General features: G+C 54.4%; 1 protein-coding gene across 1 annotated transcript in view; it reads right to left on the reverse strand.

Moving 5' to 3' along the window:
• IQCE (IQ motif containing E) overlaps nt 1–15,783 on the reverse strand; it is a 36,658-nt gene that overhangs the window by 10,591 nt on the left and 10,284 nt on the right. The window contains 12 exon segments of the mRNA XM_065892287.1: nt 970–1,074; nt 2,670–2,869; nt 4,099–4,154; nt 5,393–5,556; nt 7,748–7,797; nt 7,997–8,069; nt 9,387–9,457; nt 11,347–11,397; nt 11,552–11,665; nt 14,320–14,390; nt 15,281–15,365; nt 15,367–15,419. Of these exon segments, the coding sequence (XP_065748359.1) occupies nt 970–1,074; nt 2,670–2,869; nt 4,099–4,154; nt 5,393–5,556; nt 7,748–7,797; nt 7,997–8,069; nt 9,387–9,457; nt 11,347–11,397; nt 11,552–11,665; nt 14,320–14,390; nt 15,281–15,365; nt 15,367–15,419 (1,093 nt within the window).

Here is a 15,783-nt window from a genome sequence, read left to right on the forward strand (position 1 = left end):
CCACCACCTGACTGCCCAGGAGCCGGCACTGCCCAGGGCGACCCCTCCGACCCCACTCCTGACACATGGGAGGAACGGAAAAAAATACCGACTGCGTGAACGATGCACGGATATCCTTTGGGGTTTTTAACAAGCAAGGCGAGTGGAAGGAAAAACAACTCATGTACTTGCTACGGATTTCAGAGGCAAGGTAGAAAGAATTCTTCACTGCATGCCCGCCCATCGTGATGGACTTTAATTCTAGGCTTCTGCCAAAGTCTAGTCACGTTTATTCTGAAGATAAAATTTGGTATTCATTTCGGTAATCCGTGTCTTACTAATTATTCGGAGTGCTAAATATTTCTGCGCAGATTGCTAGCCTACTTTTTTGGGCATTTCTTACTGAGATAACATTCATATAACCCCTAATCCACTGTCTTCTCTATTAATCTGCCCATTCCAGGTATTTCCGAATCGCACAGTATGCAGGCTTTTCTGTCCGCCTCTTCAGGGGGCACCACGTTTCTAAGGCTCACTCATCCTCGTCGCGGCAGGTGTCAGCCCTCATCCCTTTGTACGGACGTACGTCCGTTTTTACTCTCTTCACCAGCTGACGGACATTTGCCATGTGTCCACTTTTTATCTACGGTGGACAGAGATGACGGAGCATGGGAGGTGGCGTCTGGACCTGGGGTGTGGAATCGGGGCGCGTTCTGAGGCTGCCCGCAGCGGCCGTGCTGGAGGAGGGTGCGGGCCGGGGAGCTGGCCGTGATGCCAGAGCGGCAAACACCGGCCCAACCGTGAGCAGCCTTTTCCCCAGAGGTCGGGAAACAGCCAACCACGGGGGGACCTCAGCAGAGGAGCGATGTGATCGGGCTGGAGCTGTACGGGCCGCTCTCCATGCGGGCTGAGCGCGGATGCGCCGGGGTGGGCGGGGCTGGGGAAGAAGGAAGGGCCTGGGGCTGTGTGTCTTCCGACTTCTCCACTCACCTCAAAGCCTCCTCTCTTTCTCTTCCCTCCTTCTCACCCTCCTTCATGTTTTCCAGCTCCTTCTCCAAGTCAGCCTTTGTCTGCAGTAGCTGCTTCACCTCCAGACTGAACGAGGAACCAGAGATATTTCAGCGTCATTAAAACAAAGGCTCACAGTGACCTGGGTCACCAGAGCGCGAAGAGCTTTCGGAAAACCTAACGGGTCCAACCTCCTTACTTATGCATGGGTGAGGATGAAGAAAGGCCCTTCTTTGTAACTGCAGGGATCTGGGAGCAGCGCCGGGGGCGCTCGGTTATTTACTGAGCGCCTTCCGTGCGCGCGGGCAACGGACGGAGCAGGGCTCCCGGCCGAGGCGCAGGCCCTGCTCTCACGGGCGTCACCGTCCCGCGGGGAGAGGCATTAACCCGGCGGTCACACAGTTGGACGCCTAATCTACTCCTGAGATGAGAGCTCCCGGGACCCGCCGTGGACCAGACGGGGATGCAGCCTGAGCTGGGGCCTCGAAGACGAGAGGGGACCCAGGCACCTCCACCCAAGCTTGCCTGTGCCCCACAGGTGACGCCTCGCTGAGAACGCGGCTTTGAAACGTTCCACTGCTCACGTGGTGGTGACCTCACGTGAATGAGATACATCACCAGGAGTGTCACACGGCAAGGGCTCACTGAGTGGAAGTTATTATCGTGCCATGCGACGGCTTAAGAGATAATGAGAGATGCTATTTACTGTGCAAAATGCCTGGCCTAATCTTTATAAAGAACCTAGCGCATGGAGGCACTAGTAGGCTTCGACTGGAGGTGACAAAACAGGTGGAGCGGGAAGGGCTTTGCCTTCTGCTGTGGACAGAAGGCAGCAGAGACAGGTCCTTCTCAGACCTCGACGCGCACATGAGTCACCGGTGGGGGGGTCTCATTAGACGCAGAGCCAGGTTCAGGAGATCTGGGCCAGGCCAAGGTAACCAGCCCCGGGTGGGCAGGGCCCGAGGGTCTGCATCTCTAACCAGCCCCCAGCTGATGCTGAGGCCGTTGGCTTCCTAGGCCACACTCTGAGTAGCAAGGTCTCAGAAACACCATCTCAGAAGATGCATGGGTTTAGCCTGCTGGCGACATAACTGCAACTGGAGAAGCCACACGTAAACAACAGGTGGAGGAGACAGGAGCGTTTTAAGGGGGCTACAGAGCGAGACACTAGAGAACAAAGGGCAAATGAGCAGAACCTTGAGGCTTCGCCGTCCACACTCTTATGGTCACACTGAATACTCCACACACCACAGCACCTGTCTTGTTTGATGCACAGATTAGATGTTGTAAACATAGTACTGAATCTGTAAACCCTTCTGCAAGAGATCTGTTGGATGGCCTATTATCTTACACGAATCAATCACAGTCAATGCTTCTCTAAAAAAGAATTTGGAAAGCCCTCTGGAATTCCGTGTTAAGAGATTTAAATGGCACCCTCCGCCCCGTGCTTTTCGTGACGTAATACGGCCAATCAGTGTCTCCTTTTCCCCACTGACGCTGCCTTCATTTCACAACTAAAACATCGCAAGTTTTAGAATCGTAGAAACGTATCTGTGTGACGACTGCCATGAGCTGAGCCTTCCCCAAATCCCCAGAACAGCTCAAGTCCAGCAACTACACAAGTCACGGGAGCAGGACCTCTCCCGGAGGTGGCCGGGCGCCAGCCGTGCGGGACAACGTACTCTCGCTCCTGCAGCCGGGTGTGCAGGGCCTTCCGCTCGCCCTTCAGGATCTTCACAACCCCCCGCAATCGCTCGCTCTCCTCCTGGCGGTCGGGGCGCGGCTGCTGGTGCACCGTGGGGCTGGACACCGAGTGAGCCGGCGGGGTAGACCTGACCACCTCTGAAGCGTGGGATTTGGGGCTTTCCATCAGACTTATTTTCTGGAGGCAACACAGGCATCTGTTAGACGTTATTTCTTACTTTACTTTCCTAGGAAAGAGACAACGGCCAAGGGGAAGCTCATCCCAAGCAAGGGAATGGGAAGAGCTCTGCGTGTGATCTGAGAAACCTGGGACGCTGACCGGGGACAATTCTGCTCCACCAGAGTCCTGGGGGCGGTGGAAGGGCATCCCCGCCCACCGCCCCCCCACACCCAGAACCCTCTTCCTCTGGAGCAGGGAGCACGCAGACCCAGCCGGGATGGGGCAGGTGCGGTAATAAACAGAGAGCAGAGCACGGAAGGTGAAATCGTAAACTGCTTTCCTTTGTGCTTGTTTACCCTATTATTTCCCTAGGACGTCTGGAATTTTCAGCCTCTGTGCTTTCACACGTCAAAGACGATCCAGCTCTGCCCGCTGGAGATACTGAGCGCCTTCAGAGTCCCACTGATATCAGCATCTCTCCGAGTGGAAGAGCGCTGCCCCACTGGCTCTGGACCACCTCTGGCTGCCCTTCTTTCCTAACAAGCTTTATTCTTGAACTACCCACAGTTTATAGACACTTAAGTTCTCTGCTTTGTAAAGACGTGAAATTATTGTTTTCTTTATTGCTCCCCTCTAGGTTTACTCTGCTCAGCCACAGTTGACAGTTCTAACTTGATACTGTACCAGTACTCAAAAGGGAGGGACACTTCTGACCCATTTCAACAGAACCAGATTGACGACATTTGCAAATTCACGTGGGGGATATGAGGGAACGTTAACTTCCCGACTTTCCCGGTTGGCAAAGTGTGGATGCACAGTTTTCTGTGAATTCAAATGCTATACGAGTGGTGAGAAACACAGTCTGGTAAGTGACTGGTAGTAGAAAGCCCCCCTGTGCATGGCAGGCTGGGTGTCTGAAAGGCTCTGGGATCCTACGCACCCAGTGACGGGTGCCCACGGGAGCCTGAAACGTTTCAGTGTGTCGTGTGACCATGCTTTGCCGTCTGTGACACGAGGGACAGGCATGACACGCCCTTAGGTCTCATCCGGACCCGTAAGAGTCTCCTCTTGCCAGCGTGTCCGCGTGCCATCTGCGGACAGACGGCCACCATTTACATGTTCAGCGCAACCCGACTCCCTGCGTAAGTCCCGGGAGCGGCGCTACGTCTGTCCCGTGTTCTAAGACCCGCTGCTCTCACACAGGCAGGTCCTGAGCAGGGAAGGTGCCGTGGTGGGACCACACTCACTTTTTCCAGCTCTGCAATCCGCCGAAGCAGCCGGGGCTTGCTCCACTCCACAGAGCCTGATGGAACAGCGGGGTGTGATGGGTGCCCTTCGTACAGCTGTCCCAACGGGCCCCTTCAGCCCAGACCTCCCGTCTGGAGCACAGCCCGACGGCATCCCCTCCACAGGCTGGCCCCCACGGCCGGCGGCCCCACGCCCGGCAGACCTGCGGCGCCGAGGGCAGCCCCACGGCGACGTCTGTTCCCTTTCACCGCGGCTTTACCGACACAAACGGTCGGGAGAGGGCTCAGTGCGGCCTTCTCTCCCGATTCCATCCCGTCGGGCTCTGGCTTCACCAGCCTGCCAAGACGGCCCTTCTCCAGCTCAGCAGCAAGTCCACTCCGCCACATCCCAGGCCCCGGCCTCGGCCCCAGCCCCCAGGCCACCAGCGTGTTCCCTGGCACCCACACGCTCCTGGCGGCCCCTCAAGCGGCTCAGCTGGTCCATCCTCCCCCCACTCGCTGGGTGACCGGACTCTCACCGGGTCATCTGGTCCCCGACGGCCTCCAGGACCGGTTCTCCTGCCGAGGGCCCCGCCCGACCCCCGACTCACCGACGCACCGACCTCCACCGGCCACTTACCCACCCACCCGGCACGCTCGCTCCATGTCCCCCACCACCGCCTGTCCTTTCAGTAGCCCGGACCCCCGTGTCTCTCACAGGCTGCACCCACTCCCCACGTGCACCGGAGCCCAGCCACCTCTCGCCACTGCTGTGCCACCTGGGCCAGGCCACCAGCGGCCCCTGCGAGGCCCTTTCCTACACGGCGTCCACTCAGCACAGGAGCAGGGGGTCCTCGAGAGGCGAGGCAGACCCTCCCACCCCTGCTCCAGCCCTCTGTGCCCTGAGTGGCCTGCAGGGCCCTGTTCTCCCCCGCCCTCACCTCCGTGTCCATGGCCAGCGTGTACGCAGGCTGGGCCCCCGGCCTCAGACGCGCCGGGACACTCGGGGGCTCTGTGCCTTTTGGTGCCGCCCGCGGCCCCCGGACCCGCGCTCTTACCACTTGGCCGGCATCTGACCTGCTGGCTTCTCGTCTTAGCAAGAGCGCCTTCACTGCTCTAGCTCTGTGTCTAGAACGGCACCTGGCACTCAGCAGGCTCCCGCCGCTTTGGAACACACCTTGGAGCAGCGCTGCCCCGGGGTGCGCGGGGGAAGGAGGGCCACGACTCCCCTGCGGCCGCAGCCGCCCGCATCCTGGGGCCCCTCCTGGCGTCCCCACCCCTGCCTCCCCCCTTGGCGGCTCTGGGGAGCAGGTACCCTTTATCTTGGAGACAGTGGGGGAGTCGCTCAGCACGCGGTCCAGGTCTTCCTTCAGGCTCTGGTTCTCCTCCGTGAGCTCCTGGACGCTCCGGGACAAGCTCAGGAGGGCGCTGCTCATTCTTTTCTGCCTTTTAAGGCCGATGTTCTTCTCCGCTGGAGGCCTAGGAGGAAGGAGACCAAGCGGCTAAGGTTTGGTGCCTGAACTGGTTTAATACGCGTCCTAAGTGAGGGGTGGGCGCTCGGCAGCCCGGGCGCTCAGCGTGGTTTCTGCTGATGGACGTTTGCGATTAAACAGGGAACACTAACTCTGAAGCCCAGACAAGCAGACTCTATCCGTTCTTCTCATCAGCGCACCTGTGTAACAAAATACTGTGTTCAGTCATTAGCAATGGACATTAAACAGGATCACTAAAGAACCTGTGGAAATTTACTTTCTCTGTTGTTCCATAAGTACTTAAATAATAGTTATTTTTTTTCTTTTTTTTTTTTAAAAGAAGATGTTGGCGGTAGGAGTTTGATTAATTTTTAAAATTTTTTTCATTTTTGCTGTTTGGGTCTTCGTTTCTGTGCGAGGGCTTTCTCTAGTTGTGGCGAGCGGGGGCCACTCTTCATCGCGGTGCGTGGGCCTCTCGCTGTTGCGGGCTCTCTTGTTGCGGAGCACAGGCTCCAGACGCACAGGCTCAGTAGTTGTGGCTCACGGGCCTAGTTGCTCCGCGGCATGCGGGATCCTCCCAGACCAGGGAAGCCCCTTAGATAATAGTTTTGATCTTGCCTTTTATTCCGCAAAATAAGTCTAAAATACAGTCAATCCCCTTTATTCACAGAATCCATATTTGCAAATTCGCCTACTCACTAAAACGTTATCTGTAACCCCCAGGTCGATGCCTGGGGTGCCTCTGCGGTCAGTCTGTGGGTCTGAGTTGCAGGCGGGCTCACTCCCGGCTGGGGGGAGAAGCGCCGTCCGCATCTGGTCTCAGATCTCGCCCTATCCACAGGGTGGATTTCGAGGTCTTTTCTCGTTTTTGTGCTTTCTGTTATTTCACCGCTCTCGGGGTCCCCTGCAGCACAGTTCTTACTTGCTAGGAGGCTGTGATATAGCTCAGGGAGGAACCACACTGTCAGAGCTTCGTTCAGGCCTGAGTCACGGCGCAGTTGGTCAAGAGTTCAGTGCTAATGAACCAAGAACGGACACTAAATAAGGTGCCTTTAAACAGAAACACACATGAAGGCGGGTTGTATACCGGTCAGGTGATGGGAAAGCTGTGACCAGAGGGTCTCAGGAACAGAACTCCGTGCTTCCCCTAGAAGCACTGGTTCAGCATTTCCCAATTCAGTGTTTGTGGACACTTTACGGAACATAACGCCGTGAATAATGGGAATCGACGGTAACTCCTCTGGCCCTTTACAGAAAGTTTGCCACCCCTATTTTATTTTATTTAATTGATTTATTTTTGGCTGCATTGGGTCTTCGTTGCTGCATGCAGGCTTTCTCTAGTTGCGGCAAGAGGGGGCTACTCTTTGTTGCGTTGCGCGGGCTTCTCACTGCGGTGGCTTCTCTTGTTGCAGAGCACAGGCTCTAGGCACGCGGGCTTCAGTAGTTGTGGCACGTGGGCTCAGTATTTGTGGTGCACGGGCTCTAGAGTGCAGGCTCAGCGGCCATGGCTCACGGGCTTAGTTGCTCCTCGGCACGTGGGATCTTCCCAGAGCAGGGCTCGAACCCATGTCCCCTGCACTGGCAGGCAGATTCTTAACCACTGTGCCACCAGGGAAGTCCCGACCAGCCCTCATTTTAAACTACTAGGAGGAAAGGAAAAAAGGGAAGACCATGCCTGGCACATTATAAATGCTCAATAAACGTCAGTAATTCACTGCAGAGGCTGGTGGCACAACCAAATCTAAGATAAGGGATCCCTCCTTTCCTAATTTGTTGAAAGCCTGATATCACCTGGGAAAGGGACAAGGGAAAATCCACGAGATAAGGAAACTTTGATGTCTCTCCTAATAAACTTATTTGGCAAGATGAACTTGTACTTGGTACTAAATGTCTTCCGAAAAGGAAGATCTGCTTTGAAAAATAGTGTTTTCTAAGTCTAAGCTGGAAGCTGTGAAGTAGTACGAACAGTGAAAGCCCGGAGCACCGACTGTGCTGTTAGTGGGCAACACATGGCAACTGTGAGGGCACGTCTGTAACATCCCAAAGGGAAACACGCCAGCTCTAACCATGAGTAACGTGGGCGCAGGCTCCCAAGTCAGGGCAGTGTCTGCAGGCTCCACATGAGGCCTACCCTGCTCTGACAGCAGTTTAACATGAAAACAACATATGAAACATGGCTCCTAAGGAGAGGATCATACTTCTTTCCTGTCGTTTCAGAACTTGCCAGGAGAGTCTGGAGACGATGAATCTGTAAACGCCAAATGAAAATGCATTTAATACAAAATGAAAAAACTGCAGTGATTCCTGACTTCTGCCCAGTGGCAGGAAGTGAGCACTAAGTTGATGGTTTGTGTTCAAGTTAAGATGAACTAGAAGAGGGCCCCTCAGTGCAGCTGGCCCCCCACCCTCCGACCCTGCCCCCCGCCCCGGGGCAGGAGGGCACGCACCTCCTCGTAATACGTCTCCATGGTGATCCTCATCTCCTCCAAGTTAGTGGTCTTTATATCAGTCTGCAGTTTGCTAAAAACCCAAGTTCAGAGTTGACATGGCAGTGCCAGCATTCGTGGGCAGAGCAAGAGGAAGCCTGTTTCCCGGAACACGGGAGAAGGATGGGCTTTGGAAGAGAACCGGGCTGGGAAGTGAAGCCTGAGCCGGCCCTCAGCTGGCCGTGGCCTTGCACAAGGCCGAGGAGAGAATTCTCACACCCACAGGGCCCTTCCTTGTTGGACCTGCCCCTTTCCAGGGTGAGGTAACCGACCAACCCCGGCAGATATTCTTTGCTAACAAGGGCCTGTCTTTAAAAACCGCAGTAATTGTGAATAAAGACCTCAGGGTTAGACGGGAAGAGTCATCTTTGGGGAAGGTGGGGGGAATGGTTCTTTAAAGGAAAGAGAATCATTTTTTTCAAGTTGTATTGTCTGTATAATTCCCCTTGTTCTCAACACGTAACAGACTTTAGGGAAAAGGCTCTAACAGAGAAATGAAAGTAAAGTTACAGAGTTCAGGATTCTGAGACACAGAAGAAAACGGCAAATGATAAAAATTTTAAAGTTGACGATTCCAGCAAGAAACAAAGGAGGGGGGTTCTATTGTATAAAGAGGATACAACAGAAAGTGAAAACTCAGATTTCCTTAAGTAAACTCAAACACAGCTAGGAAAGGCTCTCCTCTGTGATAAAACAGCAGGAAAGGAGTCCGCGCTGCTGCCCTGAAAACAGCACCAGGGGGCTTCCCTGGTGGCGCAGTTGTTGAGAGTCCGCCTGCCGATGCAGGGGACACGGGATCGTGCCCTGGTCCGGGAGGATCCCACGTGCCGCGGAGCGGCTGGGACCGGGAGCCATGGCCGCTGAGCCTGCGCGTCTGGAGCCTGTGCTCCGCAACGGGAGAGGCCGCAGCGGTGAGAGGCCCGCATACCGCAAAAAAAAAAAAAAAAAAAACAGCACCAGGATAGTGCGTGACAGCGAGAGAAGCAGGTAGGGGAGCTGACCAAGCGTTAAGGGCTTGTATCAAGGTCTATACAATTCATACTGGAGATGAAAAGTGACCAGAGAAGACTAAGGAGAGAAAGCAGTTCTTCAGTGGAACAGGAACAAGAAAAGAGGAAAGGGGAACACTGCTCCTTAGGGTCGGATGGAAGAGGCACGGCTGTTCACGGTCCTGTTTTGGTGAACGGCGATGCTGGACACAGACGTGGGGGCAGGGTGGGAATGGAAGCTGGAGCTGAGGGCATAGCGAGTGTGGACGTGGAGCCGGAGGCAGGCCAGGTGCGCGCCCAGCGGGCCCCTCCCGAGCCGGGGCCACACCCCCGACCCCGGCCGGCCCCCCAAGGCTCCGTACTCGATGGTGTGGTTCTTCTCCTTGCACTGCTGCTCCAGCTTGAGGATCCTCTGCTTTAGACCACTGATCACCTGCCAAGGCAACAGGACGCGTCAAGCCGACGTCTCTGCGGCCATGGCCTCGCCCTCCCCCTCCCGCCAGGGGCTCAGCCGGCCCCGTTCCCCGGGCGGGGTTGGGTGTCCCCGGCCCGCTGACCCGGCAGCACCTGCACAGCCTCCTGCCAGAGCGCCTTCCTACTTAGCTGTCCTCCCCATCAGTGCTGGCGTCTCTTCTAGACTCAGCTGGAGAGACAGGGCCGGGCTGTCCTGCCCGCTCAGAGCAGAGGGGCCGGTGAGTGGGGCCACAGGGGATGTTCCCATTCAAAAGGTGCCACCATCCCCTCCCTCCCATTCCACAGCCACCCTCTGGAGGAAGGACAGGCCGCTGCACGGTTACCTTCGAGGAAGCCACCTCAGTCCCTGGATGTAAAACTCAGCACGCCTAGCCCGCCCAGGACACCCCTGTCCCCAGCACGCCCCTGGGAGGGAGCGGGTCTGGAGGAGGCCAGGCAGCCGGACAGAGGCCTTGAGACGCCCTTCCGTCTCCATGCCTCCTGTTCTCCGTTCATGGGGCACTTTGGGAGATAACACCCTGTACTCCCGAAAGAACATCCCTTTCTTTCTTTTTGAAGAGTCAAACAACTTTTTAACTGGATTTTACGGTAATTTTTAATTATACTAGTAATACATGAATACATTTTCTTGAAAAAAATTATAGATGACACTATACCCTTGGAGCTGACCCCTGTCAACTAAACGCTGTTATCAACTTCCTGTGCATTCTCTAGGCCTTATTACACGCGCACACACGTGTGCACAGCCCCTGAAGGTCTGGCATTTCGCTGTTGTTTACACAAATGGTGCCCCCCCCACGTCATTCTGCAGCTTGTTCTTTTCACTCAATAGGCCGTCTTGGTGATCTGTCCCCGCTAGTTCCTACAGATCGATGTTATTCTAGTTACCCGTTCCTCTACTCATAGATGCTTAATTTGTAACCCACTCTTGCTATGACAGAAACTCCCGGCCGGTCCTCCTTGTGCACACGGGCAAGTATTTCTTTTTTTTTGGCGGTACGCGGGCCTCTCACTGTTGTGGCCTCTCCCGTCGCGGAGCACAGGCTCCGGACGTGCAGGCTCAGTGGCCATGGCTCACGGGCCCAGCCGCTCCGCGGCATGTGGGATCTTCCCGGACCGGGGCACGAACCCGTGTCCCCTGCATCGGCAGGCGGACTCTCAACCACTGGGCCACCAGGGAAGCCCTTTTTATTATAAATTTTAAGTTTATGTTATCAAGCCCATTATTAATTGCATCATTAATGTGATTTTTGTGTTCAATAATCTCAAAATTGGATCCTCTCCAGTTTCCTTTTAGCATATCAGATTTTTAAAAAAAATGTACTTCCTTGACTCATGTGAGGTTTATTGTGATACATTTTTCTCCAACTGCTATAGTTTATTGCCATAGCATTAATCATAATGGCTCCATTTGCCATAATTTTGTTTCATTCAATCTGTTATGCATTATTACATAACACACAAGAGGGGTTTGTATGCGTTTTAAGGTCTAATTCTATTTCTGCTTTGTTTCTCTGTCTTAAATCAGTATCACTTGTTAAGCCTGATGTGTGTTTCTTAGGTGTGGTGGGCTAAGTCCCCCACTGTGACTACCTTTTTCTACAGTGTATTTCCGGCCTTTGTACTAAGCCTACTCAGCCTCCCTCCCACTCCCACTAAGAGCCCCCCAGCATCTTCTCGTAATCCCTACGGCTCCGTGGAGAAGGGTTTCAGGAGGTCCCGAGCCCTTCCCCGAATCTCCTCCTCCTCTGGTATGAGTGCCGTGGAGAAAAGGCATCTCTCTAAAGGCTGTTTGGAAGGTAAGGTTTCAGTGGACAGGTTATCTGTTTTGCTGGAGATTATACTCACCCAGCCAGTATCAGGCCTTTTCTCTGCCAGAGTCCGAACAAAATCCGGGCCCTGTGGGAAGCAGATTGAGGAATGAAGACAAGACGTGGTCTAGCCACGCCCTCCCGGCCCCCCCGCCCCCCCCCCCCAGCATTGGCCTGCTGAGAGGAGCCGGTGACGCCCCACGCCTGCCTCGGGGCACCGCCGTGCAGGGCCAGGAACTTACTCGGGACGGATCCAAAAGCTGCTCTATCTGCCGGTCCTTTCTGCTGTTTTCCTCTTCTAAGCGCCGAAGCTTTGTTCTCATCAGATCCACGTTGCTTTTTTGCACGTGTAATGACTGAAGGAAAGAAGGACCACACACACACACACACACACACACACACACCGTGCACACACACACACACATCCTGGTGAAACACTGAGTTGGAGAGGTGTTTTACAAGCTGCCTGGTTCCCAATCAGGGCGTTGCGTGTGCAGTGGGTGAGGGAGGTCTGGACGTCACAGTGAAGGCTGGGCCGGGGGGTAAATGCCCCGTTAGGTGCAGGGCTACCCAGGCAACTAGGAACTCTGCCCCACACAATGCCAGCAGCACCCCTGCCACAGACAAACGCTGTTCCACCAATCGATACTGCCAGCAGCACTTCTGGAAGGTGCCCATGTGACATGCTCTCCTCCACGTCCGTATGACAAAGCCCATGTTCTTCACACACCACATACCATCATAGTCTTACGTCCATTTAAAATTCTTATCCTCAACTAAGGCTCAGTTGGTCAGAGCAGTGGTTCCCAAACGTTTACCTGTGGATGAACTTTTCACCAGTCTGGGGTGAACTTAGAGGGAAGACTGTCAGTTTTTCATAAAACTAAGTTTTTAAATTTTTTTTTTTTTGCGGCATGCGGGCCTCTCACTGTTGTGGCCTCTCCCATTGCGGAGCACAGGCTCCGGATGCGCAGGCTCAGCGGCCATGGCTCACGGGCCCAGCTGCTCCGCGGCACGTGGGATCCTCCCAGACCGGGGCATGAACCCGCGTCCCCTGCATCGGCAGGCGGACTCTCAACCACTGCGCCACCAGGGAAGCCCCATAAAACTAAGTTGATTCCATTTTTACCACTCTCCTGTATTTTGAAATTATGCCCTTCCTATTATTTCGGACATATATAGTTCTTTTATGAAATGGTGATGGTAGGGTATTTTTAAAGTTTGTTTTCAACGTCCTCACTTGAAAAAGCTTTTCCCTAGTCCGAGAAACCCCACAGCCTGAAAAGCGTAAGGTTAAGCCAGTGCTCGTAAGCCTCGTCTGGAAATGCCCACACGGGTCAGCTAGCGCCGTGGTTAACCGGCTTCCAGCACCAGCCTGCACCCAGATTAGCCAGTTGTCCTGGAGAAGCCCTTCTCCTTTCAAGGCACTCGTGGTGCTCAGAAGAGAGTCCGAAGTGTCTGAACACAGCCAGCCCCCAGCACGGGAAGGACAATTCCAACCAAGTGTGCGTCCCACTGAGGGAAGCCTGGGGAGTCGGCCACATGGCCACAGCCGGCAGGAGAGATACTGGCCCTCACAAGCGTTTAGTGAATTAGTCGATTAATGTACGGTCACTGGGAGAGATAAGAAATCCAATAGCGGGAATTCTGCTTCCAGAAATATGGATTCCAGAAAAGTGCACTCCCTTTTCCCTATTCCTCGCACTTAGTGCAGCTGCAAACTCTGTACTAAAGCCCCTTCGTGGATTATTTTATCGAATCCTCACAAAACCCTATGATATCGTATTACGATCATCCCCGCTTTTCTACAGGAAACTGAGGCATTACCTGCCCGAGAAAAACTACCCTGATGCTCCAGCTGCCAGAGCGACGGAGTCTGGAAGATAAAAGTCTCTCCTCTCTGAAGAGAAGCCTCGGCTTATTTAGTTTGAGTGAAGTTAGCATCATTTTACCCAGAGACCCACTTCTGGCCCCAGGCAGGTTCCTCCCGGGAGTGTCGCTGCGGCGACTGTTCAGGGCTCTCAGAGCTCACGCGGTACGGTCCCCTCACCAAGATAGCAACCCTCCCTGCGGTGCCCGATTCGCTAAACACATCTCTGGACAGGGACGTCCTGACTCATCGGGCGGGCCCTGCACTGCTGTGCAGCTCCCGCGGGTGAGGGCTGGGTCCCGTCCACGGGCCCTGGCCCGGTGCCCCTCAGGCGAGATGGCTTCTAGACTCCTCACGTGCTCTGGGCATGCTGGCTGCCAAGCCAACGCCCTGCTTAACGCTGCCCAGACTGATCACAGCCCTCCAGATGCGGCTCAGCTGGCGGGACAGGGGTGGGGTCGGGACGTCAGGTCTGTGAACAGACTCACGTGACGGAAGGGAAGGAAGCCCGGTCGTTTCTCCAGCGGCACAAGAATACGTGTGGCTGTTAAAGACCGGTTTGGTGTAGCGGTGAGGATGACGTCATTTACTGCAGTACAGTTTGTGCCTTAGGGAACGGGTGGCAGGTGACCTTGATGGAAATCCTGGTGCTACTGCTGGTTAACCTTGGAGAGACTACTCACCTCTCTGAATCTCAAGGCTATGACCTATATCTCTTGGGGCCCTTGTGGACATCAACTGAGATCAGGCCTGTGAAATGCCCTTAACACCGAAGAATTATGCAAACGGGAAGTTATTGATAATAATAACACCAAAAGACCTATCATAAGGCCAAGTCTCAGGGAGCAGAGGGACTGGAGTTAATCTAGACCTCCCCGGGTGCTGTCCACCGTGGGGGCCGGAGAAGCAGAGCACGGCGGGCTCTAACTGCTGTCCAGGCTCCTCTCACAGCGGGCTCGAGGCCCTCTCCGTGAGCCAGTGCCGCCCATCTGCTCAGGCACCGGGCCGGGGTTTAAACTCAGCTGTCCCTCTACAGCTCCTATTTCCCACGTGACACATCCCAGCACAGGTGTGACTTTCCATCCACGTTACCGAGGGCTTTCCCGCTTAAAGTCAACAGAGAACAGGGGGAAACGCTACCTTCTTCAGCTCAATGATCTCGTCATACATGCCCTCCTTCTCTCTGTAGACAGGGGTCCCAGGAACATAACCTGCAGGGAGACACACAACCCTCTGAAAAGACTGTCTGCAAAGTAGAAGGAATTCTTGGCCACACCTTAAGGGAAACCTGGAGGTAAATGAAATTATTCTTTTTTTAACTTCTTTCCCCAGAAGTAAGGAAACCAAAACCGGTATTGATATAGAAAGAAAAAGCAAGAGAAAACTAAAAGATGTGAACACGGGGCTTAATTATAGTAAAAGGATTAACGGAGGGGGTCAAAAGGAGAAGTGCTGTCTTTAGATTTTAAACAGCAAACAGATAAAAAGACAAACAAAAACAAACGTGGTTATGTCATCACGCAGATGACAGCACCCAGTCCGATGTCTAACGGTAGGTACAGTGTACACTGCTCTCTGCTTCCATGTGATCCCTAAGGGGTCAGGACTCTGAAACACACCAGCCTGAAACAGCGCTGCCAGCTAGCAGTGCGGCAAGGTGACCATCCCTGGCACCAGGACAAGGTTCCTCTGTGCTTCCCACGGGGCCAGGGCCGACAAGCAAAGCAGTAAAGGAGGGAGGAAGCACGTGGGTAAGACCAGACAGGAAGACGGAAACATGAAAACCAACCAATTCTTTTTGGTGACATCCGGGGTTTTTATTATCCTTGCAGTTTTCATTTCTGAGATTGTTTATACAACAAATTTAAATACAACTCTAAGTTCAGGGAGATAGGCACCACTGAAGCCCGGGACGATGTCTCTGTCCACATCGGGAAAGTCGCTTTCTAGGAGGGCAGGATGGACTTTCAGGGGCCACTGTCCTCAGGACACTCTGACTGAGGGAGCCCCAGATCTCACTGTCAGAGCACACCCACCAATCCCCATACCCTTCCGCTCTGCTGTTCCTCAGTCGTGGCTGTGTCACCATCAACGTGCTCACCGTGGCTGGCAGAACGCCTGAGATTTGACCTCTGCATTCTTTCCGCTTCGGTCAAATCGTCAGGGGTGCTGCTGGGGGGGGCTGTTGGTCCATGCACGCTCCAAGGTGAGGTCTGATTTCAGGGCTGGGGTCAGACCTCCTGGTTTCAACGTGCCGGGATTTAATATGACAGGTACAAGCAGAGACAACGTAAGGCGCTGCTTCTAATCATCAGTCTTCAGGGTTGAAGAAAGCTTAGGGAGACCAGTGGTGTGTGAGAAACGTCCAGCCACCGGCCCGCAAAATAAACAAAGCCCTGATGTGTGGCGTTTGCCCACTCCCGCGGTGTGCGTATCCCCGGCACACCCAATCTCAAGCTGCCGGTGTGACGCGGGACAGCTCACACAACTCCTCAAGCCAGCGGGAGCAGCTCCAACACACGACTTCCCGCAGCGCCCAGACAAGCCAAGACCCAGGCGGCAAACGTCAGGAACCACACCCCATGCTGCGTAAAACCCGTGAGG

The sequence above is a fragment of the Phocoena phocoena genome, chromosome 15 (assembly GCF_963924675.1).
Source record: "Phocoena phocoena chromosome 15, mPhoPho1.1, whole genome shotgun sequence".
Lineage (NCBI taxonomy): Eukaryota > Metazoa > Chordata > Mammalia > Artiodactyla > Phocoenidae > Phocoena > Phocoena phocoena.